At 31.7% G+C, this 18,096-nt stretch overlaps 1 protein-coding gene across 1 annotated transcript in view; it reads right to left on the bottom strand.

Moving 5' to 3' along the window:
* The window catches only part of LOC114331333 (syntaxin-12), a 53,963-nt gene that overhangs the window by 14,725 nt on the left and 21,142 nt on the right, over positions 1 to 18,096 (bottom strand). Inside the window, exon 3 of the mRNA XM_050655824.1 lies at positions 2,860 to 3,100. Coding sequence (XP_050511781.1) covers positions 2,860 to 3,100 — 241 coding nt within the window. The remainder of the gene's footprint in view (positions 1 to 2,859; positions 3,101 to 18,096) is intronic.

The raw sequence follows: 18,096 nt of genomic DNA, 5'->3' as shown, positions 1-18,096 counted from the left end.
TAACTTTTTTTCGTAAAATGAATAACAAAAAAGTTTCCCATATGTTTCCAACTTAAGTAGACACGCTGTATATTAAAGTCGGAATTTAATATTAGATTTGTGAGTAAACTAAATGTAAGCCCAAATACTTACGATGTCGGGATAGTATCACGAGGTTTTTCCTGGTTTTCCCTCGTGATTTACTATGGAGTCTCTAGCGCGAGAATTTTACTGTCACCGTTGCATTTGGTTGTCTTTATAAAGACAGATCACATGCTATGATTTTTTGTGGCGGTATCCTTGAGTTGGGTTGATTTCATGTAATTAAAGTCGTCCCAGGAACGCAACTCATCAATATTGGCAATATCATTTTAAAGTCTTTTACTTTAAAATGTATAATACATGTCTGAATTACCGATATAAATGAGTCAGATTAAATAAAGTATTAGAAGAATTTTTTACTAAGCAACAACATTTTTGTTTAATTTAGTATTATTTTGTATTTTGACGACACCCGACTTGGGCGTCGAAACGTTAATAAATTCATTTTTTTGGTAAAATTGTGGTTTATTTCCCATTGAAAATAGTTTATTATAAAAATGCCCAAGGAAATAGCTTCAGAACAACAATATGTGACTAATTAAACGGTTAGGCAGGCCGCACATCAAAGAAACATGAAACGTGAAACATTAAACGTGAAACATGAAATAAATAGATTGTAAAAAAAGTAATCGTTTCATGTGATAAGCAAATCGATAAAACAAAAATAAAATTTGTATAGTCGGCAATGGATAGTGACGTGGTCGTTGCTGTCGGCGCCGCTCTTTAATTGCTTTTTAATATCAAAGAAACGTGAAACATGAAACAAATAAATTATTGTGAAGAACGAAACCGTTTGATGTTATATAGTGTAGGAAACAAAGGTTGAACTTCGCAAATGAGTCCTGTTATATTTTTTTTCAGTATATCAAGGGGTGCTTTTAATGAGACTAACTTTTTCTTAAAAGATTTCGCCCCGGAACACCCATTTTCATCCCTTTAAAGGGGGTAGTTTGTCGTTTTTGCGAAACGCAGACCTTCCAGTAAGTCATTGCAAAAAATTCCTCAATAGAAATATGAAGAGGACATTTCCTACAATTTATTCCGCGACAGCATATATTTATCACACACCGTTTAGCGGAGGTGGCGCCCCAAAGTTGACAAGTTTTTAAAAAAGATGTTTTAAAAAAAAATTATTTTTCCCTTACCGTAATGGGAATCAAGAAGCAACCCAGCGGCAATTAATCACAACTAAATGTCTGATTTTTTGGTATAGGTTTCATTTAAGGGCAATTGTCCATTTTTTAATTACACGGTGTTAAATTTTAAAAAGCCCCTTTTTATATATACCATCTAAACCGCTTATGCTAGCGTAAAAAAACTTTCAGCGATTACCCATGTACAAGTATTATTTACAAATAATATTATTTACCCATATTTTCCCCGAAACCACCCAAAAAAAAAGGAAAATGAATAAAGAAAATATATGCAAAAATTGAGTCTAGGCCACCACTGTGGCTTTAAGGTACAAAGACAGTTAAAATATAGATCATAATATGTAGCAGACAGTGTGTTCTTTTATTTGTCATAAAGTCATAAGTATATTATTAATAAAATGAATAGGTGACGAAAAAAAAAACAAAAACTGGAGCCCGCCAAAGCATTTCTGAGGTTTGCGGCGCCACTGTGCCGTAACGGTTGCTTATACGAAAAAAATGCATAGGACCTTATTTGTAGAGCAAATAGTGGTCTTTAATTCTGTATAAGCGTTGTTTCAAAAAAATATATAGTAATGAGAAAATCGTAAAAATGCTCGCCAAACTTATTTTCAGGGATAGGGGTAGTTTCCGCAGGGATGTTGCAATAACCATAATATATAAATGTATTTATAAAAAAAACCCTACTGATGGAGTATAATTTTTCCCTACCCCCTTTAAAGGAATGAAAATGGGTGTTCCGGAGAAAATCTTTTAAAAAAAGTTGTGTCGAGTTTCCTAAGTTTAATCTGTTTCCTACACTAATATACTACAAATAACACTAATATATAAATAATACACTAATATCAAACAAACAAAAATAAAATTTGTCTAGTAAATAATGGAAAGCGATTATGACGAGGTCGTTGCTGTTGTGGCAACTCTTTTATTACTGTCCAAAAATCATAACCAAAGTACATAATATTTGGTTGCTAACGAATTAAATAATCATCTTGCTAAATTTCAATCATTTTATAGAATCAGTATTCAAACATTTACATTGTTTTATTGTGGGTCCTGGTTTAAAAAAAAACGATATTTTATTGTTATTGTCTATTCGAGTACCACTTCAGGTTATAATTATTGTACGACTCTTCGTTATGCTCCACCACAGAATCCAATACAATATTAAATTTTTGGTCGGCATTCATTTTACGCATGTAATTAATTAGTTAAAACAATGAAACTGATATCGAAAAATAGAACACGTCCTATTTCATGAAACACGTTTCAAGAAGATAAAAATGTTTCATGGGCATGAATCACACTCGTTTCATAGATATGCGGACGTCTATTTTTTTAGCAGTGTTTTATTTCCATGAAACGTATTTCACGTTTCATATTTCTTTGGTGTGCGCCTTCGCAAGATAAAAATATTACAATGAAAGTCGATAGGAAGACAAAAAAGTGAAGACACAGAACGAGATAGTTGGATGACGACGAAGACGACCTAAAAACTATTCATAGAAGACAATGAAGGAGAAGGAAACAAGCGAGGTCTCAGTGAAAGGACATAACTAGACAAGCAAAGACTCATCCAGGGTTGTGATGCTAAGAGAAGAAGGTTTTATAATAGAACGTTTACCTATGGTCCCTCCTTGGCTATGTACTATAGACCCCAACTCCCTCATAATTTGATTAACATCTAAAATGTCGGATTCTATCTGCATAATTCTATTTTCTCGCTCTATTAACATGTCTTGTTCAAATGCCAACTCTCTAGTTTTTTGAGCCTGCATTTGCTGTTCATCATTATCATCTTGTGCTGTTTCCTCCACGCTTTCTGAGGGTACCAATAAATGTAATTTTTGCTTATTGGCCACATCCTAAAACAAAATTAATATTATATTTATGTATATATAGTTAGGTATGTTTTATATAAAAAAGAGAGAAATAAAATGTTAATATCTTTGAAATAACAAAGATCTACGAAATTTTAGCATGAAAGTACAGTGACATATAACGCATCTCTCAAATCCCCTTAAATACTCAATTTATTTCTTTCTATTTTTTCAATTTAAAAATCTTTTAGTAATATTTTTAATATTTTCAATATTATTAATGTTGCTTTTAGGATTGAAAAACTTCATCTTTCAATTGCCAGATGACGCTAGTCACCTACCCTATTTGTTTCAGTTGCGATGTGTGGTAAAAGCTCTCAGTGCTGGTCAGTTAGGATATGGAGAACAAGCCTGCGCTCTCTCCGATGAGATTCCAATAAGAATCGAAAATCGCGATTCAGAGAGCTGGATTGCACTCCGTATTCTAATTGAAAAGTAAGATTGTTTTTCCTTCGCATTGCAACTGAATAAAAATGGTATACATGTTTATTCAGAAAAAAACGTACCTCTGTGATTATTAAACATTGAACTTAGAAAATTATGTATTCCTTGATGGGTATTTGCATATTAAAACGGATTTATACTTATAGATGTATAATTGGTTGGCGATTACAATATGTACTCTAAATAGATAACCAATCAATGAGGAGAGTAAGAAAATTTGACACAAAATAATCGATCATATGGTAAAATGACAATTGAGGGGATTAGATGCTAAGGGGTACAAGTGATAAAATGGTTTAGTTGAGAAAAACGAAGTCAAAGTTAAATTTACATAGTAAATTCTACAGCGAATAAATCGCTTATGGACTTATTTTTGATTAATTTTTTCCTTTTTTTTCAAATTTTGCACTTGTTTTTCTTTGTCACTTAATACTTTGTCACTTTTTAGTATCCAATACTTTACAGGCAGAGGTATACAAGTGTAGTTATAACTGTTTGCCACAAACTCTTTTTAAATATTTCGTAACTAGTCAAACTAGAACCTGTGATATGTCGCCACGAGTAGTTTAACTCAACTGATCTCTTTGCCACTAAATTTTTAATACGGTCTAGTATTATTTTCAGCAGCCAACAAAGTGACCATATCCATTATGATATCTAACCTCCGCTAGGAGATGGAACTTTAAGAAGAAGAAGAAGTATTATTTTGTGCACTTAACTCAGTTTACAATATTTTGTCACTTGTACCCCTTTTAGCGTCTAATCCCCTCAGTTGTAATTTCTAGGTTAGAAATTTTTCAACTATGTAAATATAAATATTTTATGTCATTGGTATATTCGGGCATTGTATTCGCTGTGTGCAAGTACTTGGAGGGGATACGAGAAACGATCGTGCGCGAATAGCGGACAAATCTTGCAACTTTCTTGAACATATTTATATCTCTTAAATAATTCATATTGTTAATTGAAATTGTCAAATTGATGTATATTTCATACCTACTGTCATTGAAGAAAATGGGATTTCGCAAATGATGTGTTATAAATTGTAAAAAATTATATGTTATGCAATTATTAAAGTTAATTTAATTATTGGTATTTTGCTTGTAGTACAATGTTTACCTTTTAATAACATAACCTCAATATTACTTTTTCTTCTTATTCTTTTTTGGGCTATGGCCTGGACAATTATCCAGTAACCAGGACTAATATAATTGGCCAATATAATTAAAAGTGCTAAAAATGTTGCCGAGCTATGAAACCGGGTGTCGCTCTTCCGAACTTGCACGGTCCCAATAGTGAAATTTCATATTACATTTATTTAATTTTATATTAAACTATTTTAAATATTAATATTCTGGCAAATATTTGTATAAATATTGATGTTTATATAAATATTCTGACAACTGTCAGTGTCAGATTTAACTAAAATGTCATGTAATGATTTGAGACATTCTTAAAATCCTATATGACGTAAAAATTAATAACGCACGAAAAAAAGGGTTTGAGACGGAGTATATGACAAACTTTAATGGGTAATTCTACATGAAAAAATAAAGACAGTTTGCTTTATAAACATACTTATACAGTAATAGCCACCGTACTAGACACATGGGTAGGTACCTAATTGCTATGCTTATGGGCTAATCCGGTCCGTTCTCAGATGTGACTTTTATCCCCGTCATATTCAAGAAACTATTCAAAATAATTGTTTTTCGATACAAAAAATACATTAGTTATTAGTATTATTACTTTGTTTTAAAATAACTTTATTCAAAAACCAAGAATAGTACAATACTTTAAAACTTTTACAGCTTTAACAAAATGACAACTATAAACGTCAAAATTAGATCAGCTGTATTTAATACAGCCGATCTATTATTCCTCAACTTTCCATGTTAACATTCAGTTACTATACATTTTCTGACGTTCTAAACGTCACTTGACATAAAAATAAACATTACAACCAGTGAAGAGTCTAGGACTGTAATAGATCAATGTTCCTATGTGTCTAGTATGGTGGCTCTTACTGTATATACATACTTATAAAATGCTTCGTTTCCGAGACACGGGGTGTTGAAATTTTTTTCAAACTGCCAATGTATTTATTGCTCTAAGATCTGTTGAGATATGAAGATGAAATTTAGTGGGGTGAGTTTTAAGAGGTAGTGAAGTAGGAAAAGACATTATCAAAAACTATCTAATACAATTATACTAAACTAGAACAATAACTAAGGTAGTTTCCATATGCATAGAAATTTATCTCAAATACTTTGTAAACGTTAAGATGTTTTATTTTTTGTATAAAAATGGCGCCTCATATGAAAAAAGGCAAGAAAGATTTTTTGTCGTAAATTTAACGAGGAATTCAAAAATGATTTTTAATTTGAAATATCTCAGAGGCGTACTATTTTTTCTTTAAAACAAATCAGACCATTACCCGTACCTCCGCCAATGATGAATATAAAATTCTTCTGTCACCTCTGAAGGAGGTCATTTTGAACATTTGTTGTAGCTTTGCGCCTAGTTGAAATATTATTAGTGTTATTTTCTGTTTTTGTTTTAGTTTAGTATTATTATATTAGATAGTTCTTGATGATGTATTAAAGAAATGAAAATAAGGCAAGAGAGGTTTTTTATCATAAATATCTCAGTGGCGTACTATTTTTTTCTTTAAAAAATTCAGACTATTACCCGTATCGCGCCAATGATGAATACAAAATTCTTATTTGTATAAAATCCACAAGGAAAAGAAAAAGTTTTCCTGTCATTGGCTGTATACCTTCAATCACAAAATTGGAAAGAAATCCTTTGTAAAAGGTATAAAAATTTTTTTATTAAAAATCCCTTAAAAGGGCTGCATCACAACAAAACGTTTTCGATTTTTATAAAAAATCATTATCAGTGTTCGATAAACTGGATGCTAGCTGAGCCACAAAAGAAAAATATCTGGGTAAAAACCCTTTACATAAAATATAGATGCCTTAAAAGTGCATACTTTAATAAAAAGGCCTGTGATGGTCACATGGCAAACAGGATAATGCCCTAAGGTAAAGTATACAGGTTTCCCAACACGTGAATTTGGATCCCACGTGTTGGGAAACCTGTATACTTTACCTTAGGGCATTATCCTGTTTGCCATGTGACCATCACAGGCCTTTTTATTGAAGTATGCACTTTTAAGGCATCTATATTTTATGTAAAGGGTTTTTACCCAGATATTTTTCTTTTGTGGCTCAGCTAGCATCCAGTTTATCGAACACTGATGATGATTTTTTATAAAAATCGAAAACGTTTTGTTGTGATGTAGCCCTTTTAAGGGATTTTTAATAAAAAAAATTTTATACCTTTTACAAAGGATTTCTTTCCAATTTCTTATTTGTATGTCAAAAATGCGCAATAACTACCTCTTAAAACTCACAAAATTTCATTTTCATAGCTCATCCGGTCTTAGAGCAATAAATAAATTGGCAGTTTGAAAGAAAAATTTCAACACACCGTATGTCGGAATTATTTTTTCATGTAGAATTACCACTTGAAGTTTGTCATACTTATTTAGAAACACCGTGTATGTATTTTTACTACAAAAGCGATATTACGTAGGTCAAAATTTTTGACGTAAGAGAACTGTCAAAACATTAGAATGTGACTTTTCATTATTGCCATGTTTATAATAAACATGGCAATAATGAAAAGTCACATTCTAATGTTTTGACAGTTCTCTTACGTCAAAAATTTTGACCTACGTAATATCGTTTTTGTAGTAAAAATACATTGGTAGAAAAAATTTGTTAAATGACTTGAAGAGAAAATTAGGTGAATTATGGGATATCAATCCTGACTTCTATCAATCCTTAGAAAAGCAATGCCAGACAGGATTACCGAGGTTGTAAAGGTGCGTGGTAATGTAACCCCATAATTAAATGTTGATTTCTTAAATTGTTAGAATATTTAATTGCCACAATATGCAATATAAGCAAGTTTGTGAAAATTAACACTTTCAATAAAGATTTATTTGTCCGAACATTTAGTTGTTAGGGCTCGTAAATGTTCGTTTTACTGTTTCAGATAGATAGTTAGATACAACTTTGAACATAATGAAAAACATTCATCCGGATACTTAATGTATAAAAGATAAGAACAAATCAATTATATTTTTAGATATAACTATAAAACTATAAACAATATAAATTATTAACATTAATCTGCTAGATTTAATAAACCATTACGTACAGATTCTATGTGCTATTATTAATAAATCCCTTCCTCCATATACACAAACAAAATATGTATATTCGCATATAACAGTACGATAAACATTAATATGGATATCCTACTGTTTATGCTATGGAACTGAGCCGCATTAAGCAAATAGCAAATTTAATAAACAGTTATAATTTATTATTTTATTTGGGAATAAAGCCACAATTTAAGTTTGAAATTAAATATATTTGATGTTTCGACTTCCACTTCGAAAATCGATAACAATTTCCGAAGTGGAAGTCGAAACGTCAAATATACTCAGTGACATTAGAAGTGTTACACCCAGAAGGAATTATTTCTGGAACTTAATTTTTTGGCAACATGGTACATTTTCATCAAGAATGAAACGATAACATTGGCAAGACTTTTTATTGACGTAATCAAAAAATAATAATAACGTGTTTGGCGACCCCCTAGCCAGTAGCGTGCTGGCCATATAAATGAATCGGTGCAATCACCGAGAGGCCGCGGCCTCTTGAGGCCGGTCAAATAGGTAGTAAAATTTCCACATAATATTTTTTTTAATCATTGTAAAATACAATTTAAGTAAATGAACAAGACTCTATATACATAAATAGATTAATACAGATCATATTTATTTTCATACATACAGGTATATTTATGGTTTTCCAATTTGCTTCAAACATGTAGGTACTCTGCAGAATAAAAAATGGAAAAACGTTTTACACATTTTTGACCGAATTATTGGAAATATCGAAAAACGATTTGATCAAGACAAATTTTGATAAAATAGGAAATGGTATATCTTTAACGGCATTTAAATCATTTACTGGAAAATTAAGAAATTTTTATCCTACCATATCTGCGACTGCAATTAGAGAAGAACTCGTGGATTTTGCTGATAAATGGATTGTAGTAAAAGATAGGATTTTGCAAAATACTGAAATTATACAACATCGAGTTAATGATGAATATGTTCAGTCGACAGAATAAGGGATGAGATGATATTATTAATCTAAGTCTTAATGAACATGAAGTAACAAATGACAATGTTGTTGATATCGTGAAAACTTCACCTCCGTGTGATACTAAAAAGTGATGTTACGCTGTTTTGCATAAGTACAACTTATATCAGTGTGCTTATCCAAATTTAAATATAGTATATAAACATTTATTAACCCTTTCAGTGACACAAGTATCTTGCGAAAGAAGATTTTCAACATTGAAAGACATAAAAAATCTGTTAAGAAGTACTTTAACACAAGATCACTTGGAAACATTTTTATGCTAATGGCTATAGAAAAAAAAAGCTATTTGCATGAGCTTAAAATGATGAAATAATCGACGAATTTGCTCAAAAATCTACTTTCATCTACGGAAATTATTGATCGAGAGTTAAGTAGATAATTATTTTATAAAATAATTGCAAAAAAATGTTTAGATTATTGCGTTGTATTAAGATTTTACTTACTTACTTACTCCTAAGCCTTTCTACCTTTAGGTGTAAGGCTATTAAAATTTTAAATACAGTAGGAAAAATGAAAGAATACCCATGAACGAACATATAAAACACGCTGTATTTTCCTGTCACCGTGTCACACAAAAAATTGGCCAGCGCAAGTACATGTAATAATTATTGTTACATGTACTTGCACTGGACAATTTTCTTTGTGACACGGTGACAGGAAAATACAGCGTGTTTTATATGTTCGTTTATGGGTATTCTTTCATTTTTCCGACTGTATTTGTTAAATTAAAGTATTTGCACTGTACTTGTATTTGTACTCTCTTGTATATATGATTTACTGAAATTCAACTTATACATAATTGAAAAATTCTCAAAATTTTATTGTACTTTTATCTTAATTACATCAAATTCATATTATACTTATTCAGGAAATTATGGTTTCTGTCTTACTGCATATAATATTGTCATACGTGTTACTTATTATTTGTACGATTGCTTATTCTTAAATAAAAAATATATAGCAAATTTAAAAAAAATCATTGAATTAAAAGTTTTATGTTTGATTTAAAAATAATTTATATATTTTTTAATTTAATAAATAACGAATAAAACATCCTGATAATAGAAGGTAAAATGATAATGGGAGGCCGCTTTTCTATAAAATCACCGGGCCGCTTGAAAAGTTCCAGCACGCCACTGCCCCTAGCTAAACACACTCCTCTATAATACTTCTAGGCATTGACAAAATGAGATGATCGATGTCTGCTTGAGGCACCTCTTTTCAAGCAACTTGAATTTCATGGATTAACTGTGCCAGAGTCTGTGGAGGATGGTGCAAAGTGGACAGTCTCCTCCCATTCATATCACACACATGTTCGACAAGATTTAAACCCAGTGAATGGGGTAGCCACGGCATTAACGCTAAGATCTTGGAAAAAGTCCATATAGTATAGTATAGTTGATCCAAAAGATGGCATAACCCAGACATCCAAAGTGAAAGTTATCCTTCAACACCAAATTGTTCTATATGGTCCACACAATGTCCAGAAAAAAGTCACACCATTTTGAGCGTCGGGTTTGGGGGAGAGAGGGGAGAGAAATCTGTAAATTCGTAGTTTTTAAAGTTTTTCGCCAATATTTCTAAAACTATGCGGTTTAGCATGAACAACCTTGTATACAAAATTGTTCTACATTAAATTTGAAATAAAAAAGGACCTATGTATAATCTTTCTAAAATAAATGGTTCCAAAGTTACGGAGGTAGTATAGTATAACTGGTCCAAAAAAAGGCCTAACCCAAACATCTAAAGTAAAAGTTTTCCTCCAACACCGAAATGTTCTATATGGTCCACAAATTGTTCAGTAAAAAGTTACACCATTTTGAGCGTCCGGTTTGGGAGGGAGATGGGAGAGAAGCCGGTAAATTTGTAGTTTTTTTACGTTTTTCATCAATATTTCTAAAACTATGCTTTAGCGTAAACAATGTTATATACAGAAATGTTCTACATGAAATTTAAAACAAAAAATGTTCTATACATAATTGTTATAAAATCAACGGTTCCAGAGTTACGGAGGGTGAAAAGTCGAGGTTTCGATACTTTTTATATTTTTTGGGCAATATTTATGACATAACTATACCAAAAACCCAGACATTCAAAGTGAAAGTTATCCTTCAACACCAAATTGTTCTATATGGTCCACATAATGTTCAGAAAAAAGTCACACCATTTTGAGCGTCGGGTTTGGGGGGGAGAGGGGGGAGAAATCGGTAAATATAAAAAGTATCGAAAACCTCCACTTTTCACCCTCCGTAACTCTGGAACCGTTGATTTTATAAAAATTATGTATAGAACCTTTTTTGTTTTAAATTTTATGTAGAACATTCCTTAGAATAACAGGTAATTATAATCTTTTCTTTACAAAATGTTTATTTAAAAAGTTTGGTATATCTAAAGACGGTTGTCAGATTAAAGATTTCAGGAATGAAGTACTTCATTATACCTTTGTCTAGGCATATGCAACTTTAGGGAACAATAAGAGGAATAAACTTTTAAGAATATTGTCAAAAGTTTGTATGTATTTAAATATTTGTTTGTGTTTAAAGACTTTTAATATACACTGAAACACGAAATATAAAATGTGTTAAACATGTTTATCCCCATACTGATTCGTTAAATTGATAACCATAATTTCAATAATTATAACTGTAATAACAGTTAGTTTTCCCGTTAACAGAAATAAACAGAATAATTAAATTTGGACGTTACGAATTGTCCGTTACGAATGTGTATAGTTACGAACTGTCGCCGTTACGAACTGTCGCTGTTACGAATTGCCCGTTACCAACTGTCCGTTACGAACTGTCGCGTTACGAGGTGTCTGGTCACGCTAACTATACCATACTATAATAGTTCGACGAGCAATATGGGGACGCGCGTTGTCTTCCTGAAAAAGGGCGTTTCAACGGCCGTCTAGATAAGGCAGTAAAGTGGTTTGTAAGATGTCATCAAAATAACGCACATCTGTCATACTGCCTCGAATAAACAAAAGTGGTGATCCGCTACCATAGGCAATAACCCCCCAAACCATTACTCCTACTGTCCTGTATAGATGCCTCTCAACAGCAAACCCTATATCTCGTCGATCTCCACGGCGGCGTCTTATCATCTTACGATCATCATGCACACCGCATACCTAAACAATATCGCGATTCATCGCTGAATGCTGCATTATGCCATTTTGCCACCCAATGCTGCCGTTCTCTGCACCAATTTCAGCGTTGATGACAGTGGTCCGCAGTCAAAGGAAGCATTCGTCGTGGGAGGAATGAAAACAGTCCAAAGGCTCGAATGCTACGGTATAGGGTACGTATAGTAACAAGTCTACCTTCTACTCCAAACCATTGGTCAGCGATTTGACGCGTAAACTCGGTTGACCAGTTGGTCTTCTTCGTGTTCCTCTACCTTCGTTTGCCCACACACGACAGACTCGCATAATTGTCATTGCTGTATATTAACACAACGTCCAATTTCGTGATATGACCCATATCTCTATTAGGCAATAATTCTACCCCTGTCACAATCGCTAAAATGGTGGAAATTTTGGTGTCTTCGAACTCGAGGCATATTCTTGCACTGAACACAATTAGACTGAGGAATATTAACTAAAAATTTCTGTACCAGCCGGTCTTCATAAATTGGTCTTATCACAAAAAAATTTAAAGATAAAACTTTATTTTTACAAAAACCATAAAAGATAAAACATTAATATTGTTATCATAGCATGCTTTAAATATAGTCATTGTGCTGCCAAAAAATTAGGTTCAAGAAATGATTCCTATTGGGTGTAACACCTCTAATATCACTGAGTACATATACTTATATTTAATTTCAAACTTAAATTGTAGCTTTATTCCCAAATAGTAAATTACATAAGATACCACAAAAAAAGCTTCAGAACATTATTAAACATTTATAAGCCCACTAACTGTGTGGCTATAAGTGGAGTATAATCTAAAGATTTTGGGGGGAGGATCTAATATCTGCAGTTTTGCTGATTTACTGTTCCATATATATAAAAAAAAGTTACTTCATCAGAAAAATTTTGATTACATAAATCTTGCATTATTTCACAAAACTGCATTCAGCGATCTCGATTATCCCTTTTGATGTGCTGGACGTTATAATTTTATAAGGATGATACTATTTCTCATTTTTTGTAGTACATGTAAAACATACCTTTTAGAAATGTTTCTATTATACTGAATTTGCTCTGCCGAGATTCACTTTGACACATTCGGAATAGGAAACATACAGCACAAAAATTCCTGTCTCATACTGTTAACTGCTCAAATCAACTTAACCTTTCACTAAAAAAAGAAGAATTATTGGAAATAGAGTGAGTGTATACTAAACCCATAAAATTTTGTGGAATTTATTTCTACAAAATATTTTCATTTTGTACAATAAATAATTTTCTCATTTGCTATCAATACATTATAATGGTGTAAATAAATAAATAATTATTGATTGGCGTAATGTTTATGTTATTTATGTCTGTTTACTATTAATAATATTGGGTATGGGCAGGTATCTTTGGTTGTGTAGTAATTTCCAGTCACGCCTAGAAACCTAATTTCCCAAAAAAGAAATTACCAACGTCACTCGACAGTTGTGTCTCGGAAGAGCGAATTCAGTATAGCTGCAATTTGCATTGAATTAAGTAATTTAAGGATTCTCTGTCACACTTATTAATACAGCAACATTTATATTACCATTTAATGGTACACAACCAGGATTTGTAATATGTTTGATGTGTTTCTCCAAATTTCTTTTAAATTTTACTAACAACGAACTATTTAGGTGTAATAGGTGTATTAGAATGTTTAATATTATGGGCATAAAATATAGCAGCATATCTTATATATAAAAATCAATTGCTGTGCGTTAGTCTCGCTAAAACTCGAGAATGGCTGAACCGATTTGGCTAATTTTGATGTTGAATTATTTGTGGAAGTTCAGGGAAGGTTTATACGGTTTTATATTGTCATTTTAGTAGCCACCAAAATTTTTACAGCTATATGCAAAAAATGCTGTTTTTACAGTGTTTGTTGCCATACTCCTCCGAAACGTCTTTACCGATTTTTATGAAATTTGGCAGGTATCTTCGACCGGACTGGGTGTAGGTTGTTATCTATATTTCATACCCGTTTGTCATAAGGGGGGTTGCCCCCCCTGATGTTTTTTTCTATTTTTTCGGACACGCTCTTTTTTTTAATTTTGTATGATGTGGAACGTAAAGATACATACAACCCTAAATTTTCACTTTTCTATCTCTAACCGGTATTTTTTAATAGCCATTTAAATATTTTACATCTATATAAACAAAAGAAGGTCGTATCAGATACCAACACATAACTCGAGAACCACTGAATAGATTTTTATGAAATTTTCCACGTATATTCTACCGAACTGAGAATAGGTTGTTATATATTTTTCATATCCGTACGTCATAACGGGGGCTGCCCCCCTAATATATTTTTATACTTTTTGGTCAAACTGTTTTTTCTCAATTTTGTGTGATGTGAAAGGGAATGGTAAATACAACTCTAAATTTTCACTTTTCTATCTTCAGCCGTTATTTTTTAATAGCCATCTAAATTTTTGCATCTTCTTATATATAAAAATCAATTGCTGTGCGTTAGTCTCGCTAAAACTCGAGAATGGCTGGACCGATTTGGCTAATTTTGATGTTGAATTATTTGTAGAAGTTCAGGGAAGGTTTATACGGTTTTATATAGTAATTTTAGTAGCCACCAAAATTTTTACATCTATATGTATAAAATGCTCTTTATACAGTGTTTGTTGCCATACTCCTCCGAAACGACTTAACCGATTTGTATGAAATTTGGCAGGTATATTTGATCGGACTGGGAGTAGGGAGAACAAACTCTTTTTTTTTTAATTTTGTATGATGTGGAACGTAAGGATACATACAACCCTAAATTTTCACTTTTCTATCCCTAACCGTTATTTTTTAATAGCCATTTAAATATTTTACATCTATATAAACAAAAGAATGTCGTGTTAGTTACCAGCACATGACTCGAGAACGACTGAATAGATTTTTATGAAATTTTCCACGCATATTCGACCAGACTGAGAATAGGTTGTTATTTATTTTTCATATCCGTACGTCTTAACGGGGGCTGCCCCCCTAATATATATTTTTATTTTTTTGGTCAAACTGTTTTTTCTTAATTTTGTGTGATGTGGAAGGGAAAGGTAAATACCAGTGGCGGCTCGTGGCTTTAGGACAGGGTCGGCAAGGTTTTGTGTCCTCAGATAGGTAGTCAATCTAATTAAAAGGCTTCAATTTCATAAAAGATTTTTGGTTTTTGTTTTTTTTTTATTTTTTTTTTGTTTTTTTTTTTTGTTTTTTCCTATAAATTTAGATCCTAAACCTGTTTATAAATTAACTCTAGTCTATGCTGTTTCGAAGTAGCAAAATGGGTTATAACGTCATTGTAGAATTTATTATTGTTTTGGAGAGGTTTTAAAAGTTTTTTTCTATTGACATTTGAGACAAGTTTGACATTCTCTCTTGTTTCATGGTGTTTCGACAATAAGTTTTTACTCTTTTGAGACAAGAGAAATCCCGTTCATTTGAGGCAGAATTTGCCCACATTTGAGCACAATAATTTATTAATTTCGGGAACAGTTTGTTATACCTAATGAATTGCAGTATATAAAATTAAACATATTTTGTAACTTATGCCACCTTCCGAAAATATTTAGATCAGCATATAAAACTGTTAATCCATTTTCTTATTTTATTTGATTAAAGAATGATGGATAATTTTTAATGAACTTGTCGAATAAATATTTTGAAAATTCTTTGGAAATAATAATTGAGTTATCCTTCCACTCAAAAAGGTCCAGAACATTGTTTAAATAATCAAAATGTCAAAAAATGAAAAAAAACTTCGATTTTTTTCTTCGTTTTTTGATTTTAACTTTCAAAGTATTCACTTCTGAGAAGAGTTACACTGACATAAAAGTTGCGTAATTAAATTTCCTACAATATAGGATTGGTTAAAAATTTTAAAAAGTGCCATCCTTGTTGAAAAACAGCAATAATTGCGAAAAAAACATAAAAAATAAGTATTCGCATTTTACGTTTTTCAACCATTTATGCTACACTTACGACCTTGATATTTTACCCAGAAAACCTTTATGGTATAATAAAACAATACTGCAAATTTAATTAAGATCGATTCAATACATTTTGTAAAATAAATTTTGCAATCCAGCTTTTGCAAAAAAAAATTATTTTTTTCAAAATGTTGCAGTACTGACAATAAAGCAGATAGCAAGTTGAATTTTTTTTAAATATAGAAGAAAGGTACAGTATTATAAATTCAACTTGCTCTCTGCTTTATTTTCAGTTCTGCAACATTTTGAAAAAATTAATTTTTTTGCGAAAGCTGGATTGCAAAATTTATCTTGCAAAATCTATAGAACCGATCTTACTGAAATTCACAATATTGTTTTATTATATGATATAGTTTTTCTGGGTAAAATTATGAAGGTCGTAAGTGTAGCATAAACGGTTGAAAAACGTAAAATGCGAATACTTGTTTTTTATGATTTTTTCGCAATTATTGCCATTTTGCAACAAGGGTGACAATTTTTAAAATTTTTGACTAATCCTATATTGTAGGAAATTTAATTACGCAACTTTTATGTCAGTGCAACTTTTCTCGAAAATAAATACTATTAACGTTATAATCAAAAAATGAAGAAAAAAGTCGAATTTTTCCTTCATTTTTTGACATTTTGATTACTTAAACAATGTTCCGGACCTTTTTGAGTGGGAGGATAACTCAAATATTATTATATGAGTTATTTTCAAGCAATTTCTGCAAACAAATATGAGTCACCTCTCAACGTCCAAATTAATGTTACTAATATTTTTACAGATGCGCCCTGGTCTATAGGTACGTGTCTTGTTGCCGTTTGCAGATCACCGCCTGGCAGATTGTTTATCTGCCGTACTTGCCATTCAAATAAATACGGGGAATGTATAATTGGTTGCATATCGGCTAATATTCCATAGCTTGTTATTACAAGCAAATGGTCAATCTGGACACATTTATGGACACATTATAGATTTTTTTAAATAATTAATTTAATCAGAGTTGATGATATTCGTTTCTGTGAAATAAAAAAAATATCTGTGAGATAATACAGACTAAATTTTATTCATTGTTTTTAAAATAATTCGATCGATCCCATACGTTAAGTGATCCCGGTGGGCTGTGCGTAAGAGACTTTTCAAAAATCCTATAGCCATGCACCCGATTGCGATTGTGTGTTTCGGCAAGCCGTCCCCAGATTGAAGATTTGCTTGTAATAAGAAGCTATTTAGTATTAGCCGATAGGCAACCAATTATACATTTCCCGTATCTATTTGAATGGCAAGTACGGCAGAAACCAATCTGCCGAGTGGTGATCTGCAAACGGTAGCAAGGCACGTACCTAGCCACGTACCTTGCTATCGCGCCCGGGATAAAATTATGAAATAGGTAAGTAGGTAGTTTTACGTCGTTTAATGATTGATATTGTAATTTTTTTAAGTTGTTAGGAATTACCATGTAGGTGACAGGATGAATCGGAGGATTCGTTACATCAAGTTAATTATAGAAAACAAATAAAATTGTTTGAACAAATTGTCTAATTTACTTTCTGACTCGAAGACATTTAGCGGCGTACCTAAAACAGCACAGAATGAAAGAATCAATATAATTAATAGTTACATTTTGATGTTTTTCGGTAGAAGTAGGCGAAGCTACTGATAGAGGTAACATGTCATTCACAAGTATCAATTGTTCTTCGATACGCGTTACGTCTAATATTTATGAGAGGTTTTTAGGTTTTCAGACGTGAGTAGAAGCCATAAGACAGAATATATTTTTGGTGTTTTAAAGGACATATTAAAATTTTTTGATATCAAAAATAAATTGGTAAAGCAAATTTATGACGGCGCTGCCTTGATGTCCGGTGAATTGTATGGTCTCCAGGCAAAAGTTAAAACTATTGCACCAGGCAAAACTATTATTTACTCACTGTTATAAGTCATTGACCTCTTTGACGATTCAAAGTTTAAAAGTTACGCCAAAGAATTTTCAAAATATCTATTAGACAAGTTCATTAAAAATTATCCATCATTCTTTAATCAAATAAAATAAGAAAATGGATTAAAAGGTTTATATGCTGATCCAAATATTTTCGGAAGGTGGGATAAGTTACAAAATATGTATAATTTTATATACTGCAATTCATTAGGTA

Source organism: Diabrotica virgifera, chromosome 1, assembly GCF_917563875.1.
Source record: "Diabrotica virgifera virgifera chromosome 1, PGI_DIABVI_V3a".
Taxonomy (NCBI): Eukaryota; Metazoa; Arthropoda; class Insecta; order Coleoptera; family Chrysomelidae; genus Diabrotica; species Diabrotica virgifera.
Note: the sequence above shows the minus strand (reverse complement) of the source record. Positions and strands in the feature narration are given on the sequence as shown.